At 40.6% G+C, this 25,716-nt stretch overlaps 1 protein-coding gene across 4 annotated transcripts in view; it reads right to left on the minus strand.

Moving 5' to 3' along the window:
* SVOPL (SVOP like) overlaps positions 1-25,716 on the minus strand; it is a 134,316-nt gene that overhangs the window by 104,301 nt on the left and 4,299 nt on the right. For all 4 annotated transcript variants that reach the window (XM_061414844.1, XM_061414846.1, XM_061414847.1 and 1 more), the window contains 5 exons: positions 19,337-19,452; positions 19,068-19,159; positions 17,224-17,322; positions 15,233-15,304; positions 13,332-13,456 (listed from right to left, as the gene is read on the minus strand). In XM_061414844.1, the coding sequence (XP_061270828.1) occupies positions 13,332-13,456; positions 15,233-15,304; positions 17,224-17,322; positions 19,068-19,159; positions 19,337-19,418 (470 nt within the window). In that variant the 5' untranslated portion in view covers positions 19,419-19,452. The remainder of the gene's footprint in view (positions 1-13,331; positions 13,457-15,232; positions 15,305-17,223; positions 17,323-19,067; positions 19,160-19,336; positions 19,453-25,716) is intronic.

A 25,716-nucleotide genomic window follows, 5' to 3' on the forward strand; every position in this document is an offset into this window, starting at 1 on the left:
AAGTTCGTGACATTATACAGGAGATAGGGATCAAGACTATCCCTAAGAAAAAGAAATGCAAAAGAGCAAAATGGCTGTCTGAGGAGGCCTTACAAACATCTGTAAAAAGAAGAGAAGCAAAAAGCAAAGGAGAAAAGGAAAGATATATCCATGTGAATGCAGAGTTCCAAAGCATAGCAAGGAGAGATAAGAAAGCCTTCCTCAGTCATCAATGCAAAGAAATAGAGGAAAACAATAGAATGGGAAAGACTAGAGATCTCTTCAAGAAAATTAGAGATACCTAGGGAACATTTCATGCAAAGATGGGCTCAATAAAGGACAGAAATGGTATGGACCTAACAGAAGCAAATGTTAAGAAGAGGCGGCAAGAATACACAAAAGAACCATACAAAAAAGATCTTCATGACCCAGATAATCACAATGGTATGATCACTCACTTAGAGCCAGACATCCTGGAATCTGAAGTCAAGTGGGCCTTAGGAAGCATCAATACAAACAAAGCTAGTAGAGGTGATGGAATTTCAGTTGAGCTATTTCAAATCCTAAAAGATGATGCTATGAAAGTGCTGCACTCAAATTAGAAAACTCAGCAGTGGCCACAGGACTGGAAAAGGTCAGTTTTCATTCCAATCCCAAAGAAAGGTAATGCCAAAGAATGTTCTAACTACTGCACAATTGCACTCTACTCACACGCCAGCAAAGTAACGCTCAAAATTCTCCAAGCCAGGCTTCAACAATACATGAGTCATGAATTTCCAGATGTTCAACCTGGTTTTAGAAAAGGTAGAGGAACGAGAGATCAAATTGCCAACATCCATTGGATCATCAAAAAAGCAAGAGAGTTCCAGAAAAACATCTATTTCTGCTTTATTGACAATGCCAAAGCCTTAGACTGTGTGGATCACAATAAACTGTGGAAAATTCTGAAAGAAATGGGAATACCAGAAGATGGCGGAGGAATAGGGGAGGGAGACCACTTTCTCCCCCACAAATTGATCAAAAGAACATTTGAACACTCAGAAAAACCCACAAAACAACTTCTGAATGCCAGCAGAGGACATCAGGCACCCAGAAAAGCAGCCCATTGTCTTAGAAAGGAGGTAGGAAAAACTATAAAAGATAAAAAGAGAGACAAAAGTGGTAGGGATGGAGCTCCGTCCTGGGAAGGGAGTCTAAAAAAGAGAGGTTTCCAAACACAGGAAACACTCTTACTGCCAAGTCTGTGGCGAGCCTTGGAACCACAGAGAGCAACATAACCGGGAGGAAAAATAAATAAATAATTTAAACCCACAGATTACGAGCCTAATGGTAACTCCCCCAGCAGAGAAACAGTACAGACGCCCGCATCCACCACTAGCACGCGGGGGCTGGGCAGGGAGGCACGGGCTGCATTGCTTAGAGTAAGGACCAGGCCTGAATGCCCCGAGGGCAATCTGAGGGAACTAACTCCGGACAGCAAACCAGACTGTGGGATAGCTACCTCGCAAAAAGCCCTAACCTAAGACACCGCAAGGCTCACTCACAGAACAAAGGACTGAGCAGAGCTACCCACCTGCAGACTGGCCCATCCCCTTCTGGTAACAGGCAGGTGAGGGCAGCCAGAGCCGGAAGAGGGCAATCACGGCCCCAGAGAGGCATTATCTACCAAACTGCAAGCAGGCTTCATTCCTAACCAAGACTCCTTGGGATTCTGGATGATCAACATCCGCCTGAGAAGGTGCGCAGGTTGTACACCCAGAAAACCAAGTGGCAGGGATGGGGAAGACGATAAGTCACAGCGACCGCATTCACCAAACACCTCGTCACCTGAGCTGCTCGGACCTCGGAAGGGCACAAAACGCAGGCCCAACTGAGTCTGCACCTCTGAGGACTACCCAAGTACCTGAACCTGAGTGGCTTAGACTTGGGAAGTGCGTAAAACCGAGGGCAGGCCTCAGACAGTTCCCAGCAGAGTAACCTAGAGCCTAAGCAGTGTAGACAGGGAAAGCACACACACCATGAGCGGGGGCAAACCCAGTGTGGCCGAGACACTGTGAGCACACACCAGTATTTGTTTGCAGCGTCCCTCCCTCCCCACAGCACGACTGAACAAGTGACCCTAAAAAAGCATCCACCACTGGCCCCTTGCAAGAGGGCAGAAATTAGACACTGAAGAGACCAGCAAACAGAAGAAGCTAAAACTGAGGGAACATCTTGGAAGTGACAGGTGCAATAGATTAAAACCCTGTAGATAGCACCAACTACATAGGAAGGGGCCTATAGATCTTGAGAAATATAAGCCGCATCAAGGAACTATCTGAAAAGGAACTGACCCCACACTGCCCACAACAACACCAGAAAAAGTCCTAGATATATTTTTACTATACTATCATTCTTTAATTTTTTAAATTTTTTTTTATTTTTAAGCCCTCTATTACTCCTTTAATTTTCATTTTTATAACCTACTATTAGCTGGAATCAAGATTGCCAGGAGAAATATCAATAACCTCAGATATGCAGATGACACCACCCTTATGGCAGAAAGTGAAGAGGAACTAAAAAGCCTCTTGATGAAAGTGAAAGTGGAGACTGAAAAAGTTGTCTTAAAGCTCAATATTCAGAAAATGAAGATCATGGCATCTGGTCCCATCACTTCATGGGAAATAGATGGGGAAACAGTGGAAACAGTGTCAGACTTTATTTTTGGGGACTCAAAAATCACTGCAGACGGTGACTGCAGCCATGAAATTAAAAGATGCTTACTCCTTGGAAGGAAAGTTATGACCAACCTAGATAGCATATTCAAAAGCAAAGACATTACTTTGCCAACAAAGGTCCATCTAGTCAAGGCTATGGTTTTTCCAGTGGTCATGTATGTGTGTGAGAGTTGGACTGTGGAGAAAGCTGAGCACTGAAAAATTGATGCTTTTGAACTGTGGTGTTGGAGAAGACTCTTGAGAGTCCCTTGGACTGCAAGGAGATCCAACCAGTCCATTCTGAAGGAGATCAGCCCTGGGATTTCTTTGAAGGGAATGATGCTAAAGCTGAAACTCCAGTACTTTGGCCACCTCATGCAAAGAGTTGACTCATTGGAAAAGATTCCAGTGCTGGGATTGGGGGCAGGAGAAGAAGGGGACGACAGAGGATGAGATGGCTGGATGGCATCACAGAGTCAATGGACGTGAGTATGAGTGAACTCTGGGAGTTGGTGATGGACAGGGAGGCCTGGCATGCTGCAATTCATGGGGTCGCAAAGAGTCAGACACGACTGAGCTACTGAACTGAACTGAACTGATTACTTTGCAAAAAATAAAAAAAAGAGAGAGAGAGACCCTAATTTTTAAAGCAAACTTCATATATATATAAAATAATTTTTGTAACTTTTTTTTCTATAATATTGAATTTTTGAAAATACAACCTCTACTCTAGATTTTTAATCTTTGCTTTTTGGTATTTGTTATCAATTTTGTACCTTTAAGAACCCAATCTTCAGTACCCATTTTTCCTTGGGAGTGAGATTACTGGCTTGACTGCTTTCTACCCCTTTGGACTCTCCTTTTTCTCAACCAGGTCGCCTCCATCTCCTCCCTCCCCCTTCTCTTGTCTACCCAACTCTGTGAATGTCTTTGTATGTTCCAGACAGTGGAGAACACTTAGGGAACTGATTACTGGCTAGATCTGTCTCTCCCCTTTTGATTCTTCCCTTTATCCTCCTATTGGAGAAGGCAATGGCAACCCACTCCAGTACTCTTGCCTGGAGAATCCCATGGACACAGGAGCCTGGTAGGCTGCAGTCCGTGGGGTCGCTAAGAGTCAGACACGACTGAGTGACTTCACTTCACTTCACTTTATCCTCCTGGCCACCTCTGTCTCCTTCCTTCCTCTTCTCTTCTCTGTATAACTCCGTGAACATCTCTGAGGGGTCCAGACTGTGGAGCACACATAAGGAAGTGATTACTGGCTAGCTTGCTCTCTCCTCTTTTGATTCTACCTCATCTCATCCTGGTCACTTCTATCTCCCTCCTCCTTCTTCTTGTCTCCATGTAACTCTGCAAATCTCTCTGGGTGTCCCTCACTGTGGAGAAACTTTTCATCTTTAACCTAGATGTTTTATCAACGGTGCTGTATAGATGGAGAAGTCTTGAGGCTACTGTAAAAATAAGACTGAAAACCAGAAGCAGGAAGCTTAAGTCCAAATCCTGAGAACACCAGAGAACTCCTGACTCCAGGGAACATTAATCGACAGGAGCTCATCAAACTCCTCCATACCTACACTGAAACCAAGTACCACGCAAGGGCCAACAAGTTTCAGAGCAAGACATACCACACAAATTCTCCAGCAACACAGGAACATAGCCCTGAGCTTCAATATACAGGCTGCCCAAAGTCACTTCAAACCCATTGACATCTCATAACTCATTACTGGACACTTTATTGCACTCCAGAGAGGAGAAATCCAGCTCCACCCACCAGAACACTGACACAAGCTTCCCTAACCAGGAAACCTTGACAAGCCACCCGTACTACAACCCCACCCACAGCGAGGAAACTCCACAACAAAGAGAACTCCACAAACTGCCAGAATACAAAAAAGCCACCCCAAACACAGAAATATAAACAAGATGAAGAGATATAGGAATACCCAGCAGGAAAAGGAACAGGATAAGTGTAGCCAAACCAAACAAAAGAGGAAGAGATAGGGAATCTACCTGATAAAGAATTCCAAATAATGATAGTGAAAATGATCCAAAATCTTGAAAACAAAGTGGAATCACAGATAAATAGCCTGGAGACAAGGATTAAGATGATGCAAGAAAGGTTTAACAAAGACCTAGAAGAAATAAAAAAGTCAATATGTAATGAATAATGCAATAAATTATAACCAAAACACTCTGGAGGGAACAAATAGTAGAATAATGGAGGCAGAAGACAGGATTAGTGAGGTAGAAGATAGAATGGTAGAAATAAATAGAGAGAAAAAAAAAAAAAAACGAATTAAAAGAAATGAGGACAATCTCAGAGACCTCTGGGACAATGTTAAATGCCCCAACATTCGAATCATAGGAGTCCCAGAAGAAGAAGACAAAAAGAAAGACAATGAGAAAATACTTGAGGAGATAATAGTTGAAAATTTCCCTAAAATGGGGAAGGAAATAATCACCCAATAATCACACAAGTCCAAGAAACCCAGAAAGTCCCAAACAGGATCAACCCAAGGCAAAACACCCAAGACACATATTAATCAAATTAACAAAGATCAAGCACAAAGAACAAATATTAAAAGCAGCAAGGGAAAAACAACAAATTACACACAAGGGGATTCCCATAAGGATAACAGCTGATCTTTCAATAGAAACTCTTCAGGCCAGGAAGGAATGGCAAGATATACTTAAAGTGATGAAAGAAAATAACCTACAGCCCAGATTACTTTACCCAGCAAGGATCTCATTCAAATATGAAGGAGAAATCAAAAGCTTTACAGACAAGCAAAAGCTGAGAGAATTCAGCACCACCAAACCAGCTCTCAAACAAATGCTAAAGGATCTTCTCTAGACAGGAAACACAGAAAGGGTGTATAAACTCAAACCCAAAACAACAAAGTAAATGGCAACGGGATCATACTTATCAATAATTATCTTAAATGTAAGTGGGTTGATTGCCCCAACCAAAAGACAAAGACTGGCTGAATGGATACAAAAACAAGACCCCTATATATGTTGTCTACAAGAGGCCCACCTCAAAACAAGGGACACATACAGACTGAAAGTGAAGGGCTGGAAAAAGATATTCCATGCAAATAGAGACCAAAAGAAAGCAGGAGTAGCAATACTCATATCAGATAAAATAGACTTTAAAACAAAGGCTGTGAAAAGAGACAAAGGACACTACATAATGATCAAAGGATCAATCCAATAAGAATATATAACAATTATAAATATATATGCACCCAAGATAGGAGCACCACAATATGTAAGACAAATGCTAACAAGTATGAAAGGGGAAATTAACAGTAACACAATAATAGTGGGAGACTTTAATACCCCACTCACACCTATGGATAGATCAACTAAACAGAAAATTAACAAGAAAACACAAACTTTAAATGATACAATAGACCAGTTAGACCTAATTGATATCTATAGGACATGTCACCCCAAAACAATGAATTTCACCTTTTTCTCAAGCACACACGGAACCTTCTCCAGGATAGATCACATCCTGGGCCATAAAGCTAGCCTTGGTAAATTCAAAAAAATTGAAATCATCCCAAGCAATTTTTCTGACCACAATGCAGTAAGATTAGATCTCAATTACAGGAGAGAAATTATTAAAAATTCCAACATATGGAGGCTGAACAACACGCTGCTGAATAACCAACAAATCACAGAAGAAATCAAAACAGAAATCAAAATTTGCATAGAAACAAATGAAAATGAAAACACAACACAAAACCTGTGGGACACTGTAAAAGCAGTGCTAAGGGGAAGCTTCACAGCAATACAGGCATACCTCAAGAAACAAGAAAAAAGTCAAATAGATAACCTAACTCTACACCTAAAGCAACTAGAAAAGGAAGAAATGAAGAACCCCAGGGTTAGTAGAAGAAAAGAAATCTTAAAAATTAGGGCAGAAATAAATGCAAAAGAAATAAGAGACCATAGCAAAAAGCCAAAAGCTGGTTCTTTGAGAGGATAAATAAAATTAACAAACCATTAGCCAGACTCATCAAGAAACAAAGGGAGAAAAATCAAATCAATAAAATTAGAAATGAAAATAGAGATCACAACAGACAACACAGAAATACAAATGATCATAAGAGACTACTATCAGCAATTATATGCCAATAAAATGGACAACGTGGAAGAAATGGACAAATTCTTAGAAAAGTACAACTTTCCAAAACTGAACCTGGAAGAAATAGAAAATCTTAACAGACCCATCACAAGCATGGAAATTGAAACTCTAATCAGAAATCGTCCAGCAAACAAAAGCCCAGGTCCAGACAGCTTCACAGCTGAATTCTACAAAAAAATTTAGAGAAGAGTTAACACCTATCCTACTCAAACCCTTCCAGAAAATTGCAGAGGAAGGTAAACTTCCAAACTCATTCTATGAGGCCACCATCACCCTAATACCAAAACCTGACAAGTCAAGTCAAGTCAAAGTCACTCAGTCATGTCCGACTCTTGTGACCCCATGGATTGCAGCCCGCAAGGTTCCTGTCCATGGGATTCTCCAGGCAAGAATACTGGAGTGGGTTGCCATTTCCTGACAAAGATGCTACAAATAAAAAGAATACAGGCCAATATCACTGATGAACATAGATGCAAAAATCCTCAACAAAATTCTATCAATCAGAATCCAACAACACATTTAAAAGATCATACACCATGACCAAGTGGGCTTTATCCCAGGGATGCAAGGATTCTTCAATATCTGCAAATCAATCAATGTAATACACCACATTAACAAACTGAAAAATAAAAGCCATATGATTATCTCAATAGATGCAGAGAAAGCCTTTGACAAAATTCAGCATCCATTTATGATAAAAACTCTCCAGAAAGCAGGAACAGAAGGAACATACCTCAACATAATAAAAGCTATATTTATCCGTGGCTCAGAGGTTAAAGCGTCTGCTTGCAATGTGGGAGACCTGGGTTCAATCCCTGGGTCGGGAAGATCCCCTGGAGAAGGAAATGGCAACCCACTCCAGTATTCTTGCGTGGAGAATCCCATGGACTGAGGAGGAGCCTGGCGGGCTACAGTCTATGGGGTCGCAAAGAGTAGGACACGACTGAGCAACTTCACTTCCACTTTCACTTTAAAGTCAGGAACAAGACAAGGGTGCCCACTTTCACCACTACTATTCAACATAGTTTTGGAAGTTTTGGCCACAGCAATCAGAGCAGATAAAGAAATAAAAGGAATCCAAATTGGAAAAGAAGTAAAACTCTCACTGTTTGCAGATGACATGATCCTCTACGTAGAAAACCCTAAAGACACCACCAGAAAATTACTAGAACTAATCAATGAATATAGTAAAGTTGCAGGATATAAAATCAACACACAGAAATCCCTTGCATTCCTATACACTAATAATGAGAAAATAGAAAGAGAAATTAAGGAAATAATTCCATTCACCATTACAACGAAAAGAATAAAATACTAAGAATATATCTACCTAAAGAAACAAGACCTATATCTATAAAACTATAAAACACTGGTGAAAGAAATCAAAGAGGACACTAATAGATGGAGAAATATACCATGTTCATGGATCAGAAGAATCAATATAGCGAAAATAAGTATATTACCCAAAGCAATCTATAGATTCAATGCAATCCCTATCAAGCTACCAACGGTATTTTTCACAGAGCTAGAACAAGTAATTTCACAATTTGTATGGAAATACAAAAAACCTCGAATAGCCAAAGCAATCTTGAGAAAGAAGAATGGAACTGGAGGAATCAACCTGCCTGACTTCCGGCTATACTACAAAGCCACAGTCATCAAGACAGTATGGTACTGGCACAAAGACAGAAATATAGATCAATGGAACAAAATAGAAAGCCCAGAGATAAACCCACACACCTATGGACACCTTATCTTTGACAAAGGAAGCAAGACTATACAATGGAGAAAAGACAATCTCTTTAACAAGTGGTGCTGGGAAAACTGGTCAACCACTTGTAAAAGAATTAAACTAGAACACTTTCTAACACCATACACAAAAACAAACTCAAAATGGATTAAATATCTAAATATAAGACCAGAAACTATAAAACTCCTAGGAGAACATAGGCAAAACCCTCTCCGACATACATCACAGCAGGATCCTCTATGACCCACCTCCCAGAATATTGGAAGTAAAAGCAAAAATAAACAATGGGACCTAATTAAAACTAAAAGCTTCTGTACAACAAAGGAAACTATAAGCAAGATGAAAAGACAGCCTTCAGAATGGGAGAAAATAATAGCAAATGAAGCAATTGACAAAGAATTAATCTCAAAAATATACAAGCAACTCCTACAGCTCAATTCCAGAAAAATAAACGACCCAATCAAAAAATGGGCCAAAGAACTAAACAGACATTTCTCCAAAGACATACAGGTGCTAAAAAAACACATGAAAAGATGCTCAACATCACTCATTATCAGAGAAATGCAAATCAAAACCACAATGAGGTACCATTTCATGCCAGTCAGAATGGCTACTATCCAAAAGTCTACAAGCAATAAATGCTGGAGAGAGTGTGGAGAAAAGGGAACCCTCTTACACTGTTGGTGGGAATGCAAACTAGTACAGCCACTATGGAGAACAGTGGAGATTCCTTAAAAAACTGGAATAGAACTGCCCATACAATCCATACATGACCACAGGAAAAACCATAGCCAATACAGTATACTAAAGCATATATATGGAATTTAGAAAGATGGTAATAATGTGAGAGTTGAACTGTGAAGAAAGCTGAGCGCCGAAGAATTGTTTCTTTTGAACTGTGGTGTTGGAGAAGACTCTTGAGAGTCCCTTGGACTACAAGGAGATCCAACCAGTCTATTCTGAAGGAGATCAGCCCTGGGATTTCTTTGGAAGGAATGATGCTAAAGCTGAAACTCCAGTACTTTGGCCACCTCAGGTGAAGAGCTGACTCATTGGAAAAGACTCTGATGCTGGGAGGGATTGGGGGCAGGAGGAGAAGGGGATGACAGAGGATGAGATGGCTGGATGGCATCACTGACTCGATGGATGTGAGTCTCAGTGAACTCCAGGAGTTGGTGATGGACAGGGAGGCCCGGCGTGCTTCGATTCATGGGGTCGCAGAGTCGGACACAACTGAGTGACTGAACTGAACTGAACTGAATAGTAACCCTGTATGTGAGACAGCAAAAGAGATACAGATCTATAAAATAGTCTTTTGGACTCTGTGGGAGAGGGAGAGGGTGGGATGATTTGAGAGAATGGCATTGAAACATGTATAATATCATATGTGAAACAGATCGCCAGTCCAGGTTCAATGCATGGCACGGGATGCTCAGGGCTGGTGCACTGGGATGACCCAGAGGGATGGTATGGGGAGGGAGGTGGGAGGGAGGTTCAGGATGGGGAACATGTGTACACCCATGGTGGATTCATGTTGATGTATTGCAAAACCAATACAATATTGTAAAGTAATTAGCTTCCAATTAAAATAAATAAATTTATATTAAAAAAAAGAAGAAATGGGAATACCAGACCACCTGACCTGCCTCTTGAGAAATCTGTATGTGGGTCAGGAAGCAACAGTTAGAACTGGACATGGAACAACAGACTGGTTCTAAATACGAAAAGGAGTATGTCAAAGCTATATATTGTCATCCTGCTTATTTAACTTATATGCAGAGTACATCATGAGAAACGCTGGGCTGGAAGAAGCACAAGCTGGAATCAAGATTGCTGAGAGAAATATCAATAACCTCAGATATGCAGATGACACCACCCTTATGGCAGAAGGTGAAGAACTAAAGAGCCTCTTGATGAAAATTAAAGAGGAGAGTGAAAAAGTTGGCTTAAAGCTCAACACTCAGAAAACAAAGATCATGGCATCTGGTCCCATCACTTCATGGCAAAAAGATGGGGAAACAGCGCAAACAGTTGCAGACTTTTGGGAGGCTCCAAAATCGCTGCAGATGGTGACTTCAGCCATGAAATTAAAAGACGCTTACTCCTTGGAAGGAAAATTATGACCAACCTAGACAGCATATTATAAAGCAGAGACATTACTTTGCCAACAAAAGCCTGTCTAGTCAAAGCTATGGTTTTTCCAGTAGTCATGTATGGATGTGAGAGTTGGACTATAAAGAAAGTTAAGAAAATAAAGTCTGTCACTGTTTGCACTGTTTCCCCATCTATTTGCCATTAAGTGATGGGACCAGATGCCATGATCTTCATTTCTTGAATACTGAGTTTTAAGCCAGCTTTTTTACTCTCCTCTCTCACCTTCATCAAGTGGCTCTTTAGTTCCTCTTCACTTTCTGCCATTAGGGTGGTGTCATCTGCCTATCTGAGGTTATCACTATTTCTTCTGGCAATCTTGATTCCAACTTGAGCTTCATCCAGCCCAGCATTTCACATGATGTACTCAGCATATAAGTCAAATAAGGAGTGTTTTGGGCCTAAGCCCTAAACCTGTCAGGTCCACACTAACCCTAGTGAGGATCAGAACTAAATGTTGATGTTCTGATGTTGGAGGACACCCAGCTGATGTTGTAGGATTTGTTGGTGTGTAAAAAAAATTCCACACATTTGGTGTCAGCAGTATTGTATTTAAGTGAGTATGTAAAGAGAAACAGAATCTTTCCCTATGCATTGATACACCAAAATATAATCATTAACCCATAAAAGAAAACATAAAAAATAAACTTCTAAGTGCTCTTCTGTTTACATTTTTTATTCCCAAAGTTATTTGAAGCCTTCTACCATCTAAGAGATATTAGCCCTATTTCTTTCACCAAGAGAAAGAAGCACCGGCAAAATGTTTTGTCAGGCCTGATTCCCTTTTCTAAAACATATGTGGGAAATTAAAATACACCCAAGAGAAGGTAAATAGTTTTTCCAACCAATGACGACAGTCAAAGCACAGGTTTCTAATTAAGTCCATATTAATTTTTTGAACAGCAGAATAAACGGACTTCCAACCCATCCATTTTCTAATTGTTCTTCTCTGTTGATGTTATTAACCAAGGTTTGGAGTTTCAACGTATTTATTGAGCTGCTTCCTTAGGGATGTTTTCAAATTCTACTTCAACTCCATTAGGGTGCCAGAGTGATGTTTAATTTATGCTCCAGGGAAGAACAATTCTTTCTCTAAACCATTAGGGTAATAATTAGGTGCTTTCACTTCTCCTAAGTGAAAAGAAACTAAAAAGCCTCTTGATGAAAGTGAAAGAGGAGAGTGAAAAAGTTGGCTTAAAGCTCAACATTCAGAAAACGAAGATCATGGTATCTGGTCCCATCACTTCATGGGAAATAGATGGGGAAACAGAGGAAACAGTGTCAGACTTTATCTTTTTGGGCTCCAAAATCACTGCAGATGGTGATTGCAGCCATGAAATTAAAAGACGCTTACTCTTTGGAAGGAAAGTTATGACCAACCTAGATAGCGTATTGAAAAGCAGAGACATTACTTTGCTAACAAAGGTCCGTCCAGTCAAGGCTATGGTTTTTCCTGTGGTCATGTATGGATGTGAGAGTTGGACTGTGAAGAAAGCTGAGCGCCAAAGAATTGATGCTTTTGAACTGTGGTGTTGGAGAAGACTCTTGAGAGTCCCTTGGACTGCAAGGAGATCCAACCAGTCCATTCTTAAAAAGATCAGTCCTGGGTCTTCTTTGGAAGGAATGGTGCTAAAGCTGAAACTCCAGTACTTTGGCCACCTCATGCGAAGAGTTGACTCATTGGAAAAGATTCTGATGCTGGGAGGGATTGGGGGCAGGAGGAGAAGGGGACGACAGAGGATGAGATGGCTGGATGGCATCACCAACTCGATGGATGTGAGTTTGAATGAACTCCAGGAGTTGGTGATGGACAGGGAGGCCTGGCGTGTGGCAATTCATGGGGTCGCAAAGAGTCATACATGACTGAGCGACTGAACTGAACTGAACTGAACTGAATATATTCTAAGGGCAACTTTCTGCAAGGCACCCAAGAGAGGAGGAGGAGCCTTGTTAGTTAAAGGGAGGCTTCCAAGTTGTTGAACATTTTGTATAACAACTTTCACACCCTGTATGATGAGACATTACACAACTAACTGAGGGCAGAGAAAAAGCCAGCAGCAGTCCAGCTGTTTCAATATGTCTTACATGCTTTGCAAATTCACTTTGCAATGGTCTTCAGTTACAGGGCCATTGCCCTTTAAAATGGTTATTCCTGAGTGTTATAGCAGCCTATGGTCAAACTAAAGTCTCCCAGAAATTCTCAAGAAATTGTATTTGGGTTGGAAGGAAGTAAAACTATGTTTGGATTGACATTTTTGTTACCTACTTTGTATGGCACTTTTTGTTAGCAGTTAGTCTCACAAAATATTATTTATCTTAAAAAAAAATGCTTATCAGCCTTAGGAACAAGGAAATTAACACATCCTCAATCTAAAACCCTGCTAGCCTCCCTATCAAACATCATTTTCATGGGCAAAGAACTTCCAGTGGGATAAGCAGCCATCACCAGAGGGAAAAAAAAAGCTCAAAAAAGATTAGTACAAGTGAAGTCTATACATTTGCAACTTACTGATGCTCTTAGTCTCTTAACCACAGTGAATGTGACTATGGGTGTTCATAATATCTCCTTCAGGGGGCCTCTAGGTAAAATCTTTACCCTTGTGAATGGCCAGACACGCCACAGCCCACCATGGTCCTCAGGAAGACAAACCAGATGTACGATGGAGAGAATGAAGTCAGCAAGGAGAAGTAAGCTCCCCACAGGAACGAGATGAACAAAATCTGAAGCAACAAAAGGAGACGTTAATTGGATCTGCCCCCATGGAAGGGCAGAAAGAAACTTAACTTCTGAAGGTGATTTTTAATTTTATCCAGATGTTTGCTTCTCTGTGGAGCTAAACTTTAGAGAACTCACTAATCTCTTATAATCATCAGAAAATATAATCCATATCATTTTATTGTCTGAAAGCCCCAACATTCTAAGTTTAGACCATTCATCAAAACTCGTTCAAGGTGTCTACCCTCATAGGTGGCAGGAAAGTGAACGTGTAAATCAGGATGCAAAGCTCACCCTCCCGGCAAACAGGGATGGCAGGACCACAACAAAATATGAGTATGAGAATATAAGGAGAATGAGTCTAAGGAGAAATTTTAAGGGATTTTCTTTTTTGTGTGACTATAAGAATAATAACAGTTTATAGCAGAAGATATGGAAAAAAGAAAAGATATAAAAATCACTTTTGCTTCTCCAACCCAGAGAAAATACTATTAACACAGTTTTACCCTATTTTCACTGATTCTAAGGGAAAATATATCCTTAATATTTGCAAAATATTCCAGTGAAAAGACATACCATAACACACATAATATAATGAAATGCACAAACCTTTCCCCTATATTGACTGTTGAGATGGTTTTATATTTTCCATTAAAATCAGCTGAGACACTGTGCATAAATCTTTGGGGTTCTCTGATGATCTAAATAGAATAGATTTCTGGAAGGCAAACTGTCAGGGAAAATGAGTATTCTCAAGATTCTTGGTTTATGCTGCCAAATTGATGTCAGAAAAATTATATCAATTGTACATGAGGGTGTTTGGACACTTGCAGTGTTCTTCAAGAAAAAGAAAAATTCCTTATGGATCTGATGTTTGATATGGCTTTGACAATGAAAAAAATTGTATATACATATATCTCGCTATGTAATTTTGTTTCTGATAACTCCTGTGATTGAACACTTTTCAAGGTTTCTTGACAATTTGTATGTCTCCTTTTGTAAAATGCCTTTTGTGCTCTCTACATTTTTTTTTTTGCAAAACTTGTGTTTTCATATTCACTTGTCAAAATCTATGATATTTTGTGCACTTTGAAACACACATCCAAGCCTATGACTGTCCTCCTTTGTATTTACACCTAGAGAGGTCTTCCCCACCAAAAATCAGACAAGATAGATAGGTCTGGGTTTATCATCAGAAAACATAGTTCTGTGTCTTGATGTTGAATTTCAGTATGTATGACATCAAGCAAGTAGGTTAGTTTCAAAGCTATACCCAAGTTAACCAATGTGAAACTGCTTATGTTTATACACGCAGTCCCCACATGTTATCTGCTGTGTTCTAACTACGCACATCCATCCACGGCACAGCTGGACTACAGGGATCAGCTATGGGGACAAAAATCTTGGGGAAAGATGACAAAGCAAAAAAGACAAGGTGTCAGAGAAGGACATTTCCATACTCTCTCACTTGGGTATTTATAGAAAAACGTCCGTGAAAGAAGAGCAGCAGTAGGACTTCCCTGGAGGTCAGGTGGCTAAGACTCCAACCTCCCAATGCAGGGGGCCCTGGTTTCATTCCGGGTCAGGGAACTAGATCCCATACAATGCAACTAAGAGTTCACACACCACAGCTAAAGACCCTACACACTTCAACAAAGATCAAAGATCCTGTGTGCCCCAACCAAGACCTGCTGCAGCCAAATAAATAAATACCAAGAAAAGAAAAGCAGTGGTCACGTCACCACAAAGAAAATTCCAGATCACCCTTAAAGCCAGCCTACCTTCCAGCGGCCGTATCTGTCAGCCAAGAGGCCAAAGAGGACGCTGAACACCATGTAGCCAAAAAACACCATCTGGAGGTGGGGTGAGAAGAAGTTATCCTCTAAGCGGCATTTTTACAATATGCTAATTTACCACATTAAGCATTCATCCGTCTAAACAAAGAAGATTGGAAATGTGGGTGGGGTTGGAAGTTGAAAAATAGGCTTTCACAAAACTCTCCCTGGACTCCTTTTTAAAATGTCAGAGGCTGATGATTCCCACACCTGAAACCATTGACACCAGGTAGAAGCAGGGTCCTAGAAAAAAAAAAAAAAAGCATCTCTTCCACAGGGAACTAATAAAAAAAATTCATATTTATACTTGAAAAACAAAAGCTATCCTTTTCTTCTGTGCGCTGTTCTCTCTAGGACATGACTGAAGGAGGGAAAAGCCAATGTTTTCAACGCCACGCCTGGGACGAATGCCATACCATAACAAAATCTAATCCTCAGCAACATGACAGAAATGAGCACAATGTGACACAGTCTGCATAAATCCAAATTCATTAACTACGAAGAGCTCTTGCTCTGGAGTAATTTTCTTTCTGATAATTGGTATTCACATGGCCTTTTTGTTTTTTGAAAGATGATGATCGTTGATGGCAAGATTTTCTGCCTCTTGTTGGGGTGTTAAAATTTTCCCTCCACCCTTCTATACTCTTTGGCTGGTCTAATAATTAAATTGATTTAAGATAAACTGACACATTGAGGGGCTCCCCAGGTGGTGCTAGTGATAAAGAACCCACTTGCCAATGCAGGAGATGTAAGAGACACAGGTTTGGTCCCTGAGTCGGAAAGATCCCCTGGAGGAGGGCATGGCAACCCATTCCAGGACTTTTTTTTCTTTTTTCCACTGCAGTATTCTTGTCTAGAGAATCCCATGGACAGAGGAGCCTGGTGGGCTATAGTCCATATGGTGGCAAAGAGCTGGACACAACTGAAGCAACTTAGCATGCAAGACAGACTGAGAGGAGAAAAGCAAGTTTAATTTTGTTCATACAAGAATCCCATAAAATATAAGACCCAAGGGCACATTGGACAGTTGAGGCTTATATGCCACTTTGAGCTGAGGAACAGGAAGGCCCCTGGGACTTCAAAGGAGAGGAGGGTCATTCATAGGACAATGAGAAGAACAGATGTCTGGTAATTAGATGTCTGTGCTGCCACATGGATAGGTCACTCAGATGAAAGTTATCTCTGGCAATAACTCTCTCTATCTCTGAGCCAGGCTCCCTATCTAAATTCTTTTATGTAGTTAAGGGAAATGTAAAAGTTTCTCTTGAGTCTGCTTGGTCTCAAGTGTCTTCAGTTCAAAATAATCCACAGGCCAAAGCAGTATACTTTGGGGTCACATATTGTGCTCCCTTTTGGTTGTTGTTATTCAGTTGTGATGTCATGTCTTTTGCAACTTTATGGGCTGTAGCCTGCCAGGCTCCTCTGTCCTACAATTTTCCCAGACAAAAATACTCAGGTAGGTAGACATTCCCTTCTCCAGGTAATCTTCCCAACCCAGGGATCAAGCTCATGTCTTCTTCATGGGCAGGCAGATTCTATACCATCTGAGCCACTAGGGAAGCCCCCCCGCTCCCTTTTACTCTTCTTCTAATGGCCTTCCTTGTCAAATATATATCTCTTTTAATGTCAACTCTAGGTCAGCCACTTGATTTTTTTTTTTAACTCATATCAGTTTGTGAATCCCCAAATTTGGCTAAAGCTCACTTTCTCTGATTTGTGTCTCTTCCGGGCTCCTGCTAGGGTCTGGAAAATGAGCAGTTCAAGGTTATCTCCCTAGAGGAAAAGAGAAAAGGGAGAAAGGCCTCAAATGCTAGTTTGGGAACCAAAACAGCAGGTGGAGAGGGATTCCGTGGCCCTCCGCCAGGGGGATGAGGAAGGGGAGCGGAAACCCCAGGTCCTCAGTTGCCTCATTCTCAGTACAGGAAGTGGGCACTCACCGTGGTCACTAGTGCCACCTGCCAGTTCTCCAGCTGCCATTCACAGCGGATGGCAGGAGACACAACCGCTATTAACATGATCTCCATGGCCTCGGCAACCTCAAAAAGAAGGAAGGAAAACACTGTGTCAAAGTGCTAGCCTGTTGTCACTGCCTCCCATGTCTGCCTGTCATCCTTCTAGTCCTAACCTCCTCCTTCCTGTCCCCCACTTAGGGAGGATCGACCTATTATATACCCACTCAGCCCTGCTAGTTGGATAAAGAAGCACAGAACAACTTTGGCTTTCATGGATGTAACATTCATGGTTTGAACAATTTTGAGAGGGTCCCTCAAGATTTATGACATGTATTCCCTTGTGATATTTCATGTTTTTGCATTTAACACAATGAGGGTGTTGTGTGGGGGCCATTTAGTTGGCAGATGACCCAGGTTATTCAGCAGCATCCACGTCAACCCAACATTGCTGTCCTATACTTGCCATCCTTAAGATCTCAGGGCATATCCTTTGCAAATGGATTGTTGAAATAGTCCCTGATTTCAAGAGGCTGCAATGGGGAGGCAAGATTCATGAAAGTTAGAAAATAAGCAATGAATACAAAACAGTAAGAGCTCATCATCGGGAAAGAATGACTGCTTAGTAAAATTAGTGTAAGATGTGTTACTAAATATTTATATTTTCTATTGAAAGAAATATCTTCCTCTGTCCATATCTTGTAATTCATTCCAGGATGAGCTGATCTCCCAGGGAAAGGAAGAAGTAGATGTTAGATTATAGAAATTCAATGCAATAATGAACAAGGAAGATTCCAAGATCATTCTGAGGTTTTCTGCCTGGAGGAAGAGATGAATAATGATATGATTGACAGGGACCAAAGGACATTAAGGGAAAAAAGGGAAATTATAGGGAGGGAAAGATGCATTTGTTGGAGATACATTCTATGAATAATAACAGGATATTTGTATGGGGTGTTTATTATGGTACTTCTTGTATTTGTGTAACTCGAAGGTCTGGGATGAAACAGGCATGGCTAATGTTAGCTAATATGCAGGAATTTGAAATATATCATAATGGCTCATCTCTCTCCTTGGAGAGTATTATAGTCATGTTTAGAATTCAAATAGTTGGTATGTTTTAGTCCAAAAAGTATCATGTGTAAGAGGTGGCCTGATGATCTCAGAAGAAAACTTAGGTATTAAACTTACCAAAGAGAGCAGTTAGGTAAGTATTAACCTGGACTCCACTCCTCTCAGGAGTCTTAGAAGGAAATAAGTCAATAAGGGATAAGGCTCTGTCCCACTCTGATTTAATAGCCGTATGGGAGAAGGACCAGCCAGAAGCTAGGGGCAGTCATGAAGGAGCGGCACTGCAAAAGAAGATCTCAGAAGACCTTAGAGACGCCTGAGACCTAGGAGTCCTTGTCATGGACTGAGACTGTCGTGCTGCTGTTACACACACATCCCAGACACGTGGGGCCCTGAACTCCAGCTACCTTCAGTGGCACCAACAAACCTTCAGGGGTGCCAGTTACAGGGTCGGTGAATCTATAATTACAGCAGGTATCCAGGTGACAGTTATGCATAAAATGTTGAGAACCATGCATCTAATTTGACTTAGAATGATACCATAGGTTTCTCCTCTCTTTTCAGTGTTTCAATTTAAACCTTTTTTAAAAAAAATGAGTATTGACAAATGAACTTATTTACAAGACAGAAATAGACTCATGACATAGAAAATAAACTTATGGTTACCAGAAGGGAAAGGGCAGGAAAGGGATAAATTAGAAGTCTGGGATTAACAGATACACACTCCTATATCCAACTATAAATCAGCTCTAAGCACTCACCCCTGTGCTGCCCATGATCAGAAACAGGGCAATGTGGAAACGTCCGAATCCGATGGTCTCCACGGCTTCTTCCACGGTGAATGTCTTGGACTCTAACAAGGAAAAACAGAATGAAAGGAACAGCCCCTGTGGGGAGGCAATGTGTATGGATTATCACTCACTCTGGAGGATGTTGGAAAACCAATTTGTTGCTATAAAAATAGTAAATACAGAGAAGAGAGGGAATTCAACAGTAACTTGAGGACCAGAGACTTCTATGGTCCCCTTACCTCTCGGCTGTGGCTCTGGGGTCCCTAGGTTCAGCTCCCGAAGGCTAACGATAGTGACTGGCTCTGTCTGCTTGGCTGTCATCTTTCAAACGGTTTGGATTCCCCACACAGCTGTCCTACAGGAGACAGGAGAGGGAAGATGCAGGAAACTGGGGAAGGAAGAAGGAAAGAAAGAAAATCGAGTGCATATTCTCCTCTACTCTTCACAGAAAATCAGTACAGTAGGTATTGTAATTTATCACCATTTTACAAGTGGAAAACCTGCAACATGGAGAAGTTAAATCATGGAGAAGGTTGAATGGCCAAATGGAAGAATTGAGTTCTAATGGTTAGTAATCAACCTGAGTCGGGGCCAGGTGAGCTCTTGACAGTTTAACCAATAGTGTTCTCTGACTGGGAATGAGGGTGGGCTGTGCTACAGAGAGATAATCACAATAGCCAATGCTTTACTCTCCATAAATGCTATGGTTTACAGTATAATCAGGTATTACAGCGTGCTTTCTCACCTTATTTTCATTTAATTCTGACAGAAACCCATAAAGTTTCTTTTTATCCCTCCCACCTGGGATATTTAATCCTTAAAAAAAAAAGAAAAATTAACCCTAAACATTAAAACAAGAATAAAACAAGGAAAGCTGAAATTAGTGGGGAAAAATTTTAAATAGGTTTATAATAGTAATTTCATTCTACAGCCCTGGTAGGATAAACAGACACCCTAATCTATTCTCACTAATTATACTGTTAGCAATAATGTTGGTATCATTATTTTGACACAAGTACATATTGTAGCTTAAAGCAATTATGTTACTATTATTAGGAACCAAGATTTCAGTGTAAGAGAAAGAATATACAAAAATCAAAAGTTATGTGAACACTTTACTTTCTAATTTTGAATTGGAAATATCCATGAATTCATTATGTATTATAAACACACACACATATATATATACACATATACACACATATATATACATATAAAGAAGAAAAATTGCTGCAAAGAATTAAAGCCCAAAGATATAAAAATCCATTGTTCATAGGATTACTAAAATTGTAATCTCACTGATCATCTTTGGAGAACACTAAGAAAACAACTCATTCTGAAAACTAGTAAGTATCTTGCCTTTCTTGTACAAATTGTCTGTATTTTAGAGTAACCAAACAGTCTGTGAAAGAAAAGTATTCTTTCATTTCAGCTAAAACATACAGAAAGAAGGATGGAATTAAAGTTCATGATTTTGCAACTCCTAACAAAATAAAGGATCCAGGTAATGATCATCAATGGCTGATAAACTAGGTAAAAAGCTGATAGAGAACTTTATTCAAATAGATAAGACTGATAACACCCGTGACCCCATTGACATTGGCCCTTCATGCCACTGAAGATGATCAGAGGCAACGTGGCTCCTGATGAGAGGCACAAGGGAGGATACACAACATCAGCTGTGATGTAGTCTCCTAAGAAGAAACTGAACGTGAGTCTGATTGAGCTCCTAGCTCTACCTACCATTTTATACTTCTGTAGCTCAGAAGTACAGGACTTCCTTGCAGCTCAAATGGTAAAGAATCTGCCTGCGATACAGGAGAGCAAAGTTTGATCCCTGGCTCGGGAAGATCCCCTGGAGAAGAGTATGGCAATCCACTCCAGGATTCTTGCCTGGAGAAGTTCATGGACAGAGGAGCCTGGCAGGCTACAGTCAATGGGGTCGCAAGGAGTCGGACACGACTGAGCGACTAACACCCACACACCATTTTATACAGAGAATGAAGAAACGATGCTAAACTACACAACGTGGATGCAAAAAGAAAAATCCAAAATGCCAGAAGTTCTACAGGTTAATGACCCAACTTCTTCAGTAAATAAATGGAAAGAAAAAAAGAGGAGAGGAGAACCTACAGACTAACAGAAAAGAGACAAACCAACCAAATAAATGAGTTAATTTGCCTGGATCTTCAGTCAAACAAATCAATTATAAAACAACAACAAGAGAATGAGATGACAAAGATGACAGAAAATCAGGGAAATTTAAGTTTGGAAGTTTGATATTAAAGAATTACTGAGGACATCATTAGCTGGGACAATGACATTATGGCTATGGTAGAAAAAATCCTTATATTTTAGAGATAGATGCTGAAATATTTAGATACAACAATGTTTGGGATTTGTTTTAAAATAATTCAATGGTGGGTTAGGAATAGAGTGCAGAAGGGGATGGACGTGTAAATGAAAAAAGAATGGCCTTATAGTAACAATTATTTAAGGAGGGTAGTGGGTACACTGGGGTTTGACTGTCCTCTGCTTTTGCAGATGTGTAACATTTTTCAAAATAAATAGTTTCAAAAAGGAGGTTCCGAGATTTGTATGTAACTTTTCCAATATCAGACCACTAGTAAGTAGCAAAAGCAGAACTCAAAGATCCCCTTTTCCCAGAACATAAATAGCTGCAGAGCAGTTGCAGAGAAGCAAGTCAAGGTCATCAGTGTTTGCCAAGTGCCACCTCTGTATCTTTGCGTGGGCTCCTGTGGAGGGTTTGTAGGAGCATCGGACACATTCCCTGCCCTAAGGAGCTTTTAATCTAGCTGGGGACACCAAAGATACACATAAAAACCATACTATAAAATAGATATTATTTGTTTCCTTAAAACTCTGTCACAGACACACAAATATTCCAGATGGAAGAGAAATCAATAATGCTCAGAAATGAGTTCACGAAATCCTCTCTCCCAAAGGAGATCATGAAAAGTACAAAAGGCTGTTATTTTCACAGAGTGGAAAACGTAAAAATAATTGGTCTCTTGGACCGTCTGAGAGGCTGAAATTCACAAAGATGGAATGTTCCAGAAATTCCTAATGCTCTCTTTCCAAATGTTGTCCAAATACCTTTTGGAGAGGTGTTCTTTACCTGGTAACTTTTAAAAAACTTTTGAGAAAAAATCGCCTTTGGTTAATTATCAAAAGGACTTCAGTACACATTAAAAATTAGCTATGACTGAATATCATGTTTCCAGATGAAATGAAGTACTAACTTAACCAAAATATGACAATGAGATTACTCAGTGAGAATTAGATGGTGGTGATGGCTTTACAAACGTGTGACTATACTAAAAATCACTGCATTATATATACTCTAAAATGGTGAACTTTATTATATGTCAATTATATCCAATTTTTTTCCTCTAAAGAACAGCCATGCATATCATGACAGCGGACTTAAAAACTGAAAGTGAGTATGGCCACTAACAGTGTTAGAGTGGATCAGACAGTAAAGAATCTACCTGCAATGTGGGAGACCTGGGTTCAATCCCTGGGTTGGGACGATCCCCTGGAGGAGGGCATGGCAACCCACTCCAGTATTCTTGCCTGGAGAATCCCCATGGACAGAGGAGTCTGGCAGGCTACAATACATAGGGTTGCAAAGAGTCGGATGTGACTGAGAGACTAAGCACAGCACAGTGTTAGATAATAAAACAATTTGGTCTGGTGGGGAAAAAATTTTTAAAAATCCCAGTAAGTTCATCTTAAGTTCAGTTACAACTAAAATGCTTAACAGTAAATTCAATCTTCAACCAACACTTAATCTCTGCCAGTCAAGTTTTATGACTTCTCATAACAATCTAAACATGTTTCACAATTTCAACAATCATAAAGGTTTACTTTTTAGAAGAGTAATAAAGCAGTCTTCCAGCGAGTCTGCTCACTAAAATACTGAGTGGCAGGAGGAGAAACCCAGGAAATCTACCACTTACTACCAAGTAGATGAGTTTTAATTTAACGTGTTTGTTTTAACCGATTAGGTAGCTCCATGGGTCATAAACACCCTACAAACTTCCCTTCTCTTATCAGCAAAGTGATTCATCACAGCCTGGCAAAAGCTGTCAGGTCCATGATAATTGCTTCAGAGTATCTCTTGAATTAAAGCTGATCGCGGGAAAGGAGATTCACATTTTTTATTTCATGTTTCTTTTCTTTAATGTATTCGGCTGCACCAAGTCTTAGTTGCAGCACTGGATCGTCAACCTTCACTGCGGCACACGGGATCTTTCATTGTGGCATGTAGGATCTAGTTCCCTGACCAGGGATCAAACCTGAACCCCCTGCATTGGGAGCACAGAGCCTTGGCCACTGGATGGCCAGCAAAGTCCTCATCTATTTCTTGACTGAAGAAGAGAATCATAATATTTGCTTTCCATGATATGACAAGAACCATGCCCTCAAATTAAAACAAGTTACCATTTTCCTCTATTGAATTTGAAAAAATACAAAAGATCAATTATACCCAGTGTAGGAACTCCCCTGGTGGTCCACTGGTTACGACTCTCTGCTTCCAATGGAGGGTGCGCAGGGTCCATCTCTGGTTGGGAACTAAGATCCCACATGCTGTGCGGTGCAACCAGAATAAACAAAAAACAACACTACCCAGGGTAAGTGAAACAGGCACTGACACTGATAGGAGAGTACACGGCTACAACCTTCCCAGAAGGCAGGTGGGCAAAGATGAAAGAATGTTGACTAAGCAGTTTCACTTCTCGGGTTCATCCTAATGAGGTAATCAAAAAGGTAGATGAAGATAACGTGTATGAAAACGCAGCACACTGTTATTTTAACGCCGATTGTCGAGGAGTGACCAAACAAATTATACTACAAAACACTCTTATAACAGAATGCCATTTAAAAGCTCTTAGGTGAAAGTCTATTTGGTGCTAAAAAGTATTTCCCAAAATATATGTACCTAAAGCACATATTCAATGATCCCAGTTCATAAAATTTCATTTAAATATGTACTTACATAGAAATTTCAGGAGATATGTCTGAAACTGTGTTTTGTCTTTCAACAAATATTTATTGAACACCACCATGTATCAGACAATAAAATATAGTGAAAAGGGTTCCTGTCCCCAAAGTACTTACAAACGGGGGATAAAGTCAAGTATTCACGTGGGAGCCACGTGGCCCAGGGGTGGTAGGCAGAGGTTGCTCTGGCAACGTAAGGGAGGCCCTGCTCTGCCCAGTCCTGGGACCTAGGGCAGCCAGTCCTGAAGGACTGAGATCAGAAGGACGAGGATTTGGCCAAGAGGAAAAAGTGAGGAAAGAATTACCTGGCTGGTAGAACTTAGGGTGGCTTTTTCTTACTTCCTTTTATACTTTTCTGAATTATTTAATTTTTAGAAAGGCTATGTCTGTTACCATGAAAACTCTGGAAGAAATGAACCAATGAAGATGCACAGTTGACGTGTCATAGGGCTCCCTAAGTCACTGACCCCTGCGCCATGAGCCCCACCTGCCCTCCATCACTGGCCTTGACCTCTTGGGTCAGGATAGGCTCTCGACCTGGAAACAATCAAGTCATTGACTGGCCACAAGTCTACAAGGTGGCCGGGCACAGAAAGCCCCCACTGCTAGTGCTGGTGGTTGCACAATATTGTGTAACCAAATTATAAAACTAAATGCCACTGAACTGTTCGCTTTATAATTGCTGCAAAGGTAAATTTTATGTATATTTTTTAGCATAATTTCAAAAATTAAAAGAACAAGAAGAGCCATTATATAGGTAGTATATATATATATATATAGGTCTGTAGTTGATATAAACCATAAATTCAAGAAAAAGAATGTTAAGATCCAAGTGGAATAATGAGCACATTATATAACCAGGCAATTCCCAAGAGAAATTGCAAATAAAACTGGAAAATTGTTCACTTCTGTAGTAACTAACCAAGTTATAGAAATTAAAATCTTTAGGTATCCTGTGTGTGTGTGTGTGTGTGTGTGTGTGTGTGTGTGTGCGCTTAGTCGCTCAGTCAGATCTGACTCTTTGTGACTCCATGGACTGTAGCCTACCAGGCTCCTCTGCCCATGGGGATTATCTGGGCAAGAATATTGTAGTGAGTTGCCATGCCCTCCTCCAGGGATCTTCCAAACCCAGGGATCAAACCCACGTCTCCCACATCACAGGTGAATTCTTTACCATCTAAGCCATAAATTAAACATAGGAAGATGGAAGAAAGGAAGAAGAGAAGAGGGAGAGAGGGAAGAAGGAGAGAAGGGGAAGGAGGAAAGAAAAGGCAGGATAAAGGAGGGAAGGAAAGGGAAGGGGAAAGGGATGGAGAGAAGGAAGAAAAGGGGAGAAGAGGAATTAGAGGTGACAAGGAGGGAAGAAGGGAGAAGGAAGGGTGAGAGGAAGCAGGGAGGGAGAAAAGTAAGTCAGTAGCCATGGTGACATAGCGGCTGAAACTCTTCTGTTCCCTCGTCTGAAAATAAAAATAATACCCTCTATCTTCAGAAGCAGCCTGCTGCCCTCCCAGTGACAAGTCTTCCCTGAACCTTGCTTGTGGGCTGGCCACTGAGATACAGGTTGAGGTTGCTGGGGAAGGCTTCTGAGAAA

The sequence above is a fragment of the Bos javanicus genome, chromosome 4, assembly GCF_032452875.1.
Source record: "Bos javanicus breed banteng chromosome 4, ARS-OSU_banteng_1.0, whole genome shotgun sequence".
Taxonomy (NCBI): domain Eukaryota; kingdom Metazoa; phylum Chordata; class Mammalia; order Artiodactyla; family Bovidae; genus Bos; species Bos javanicus.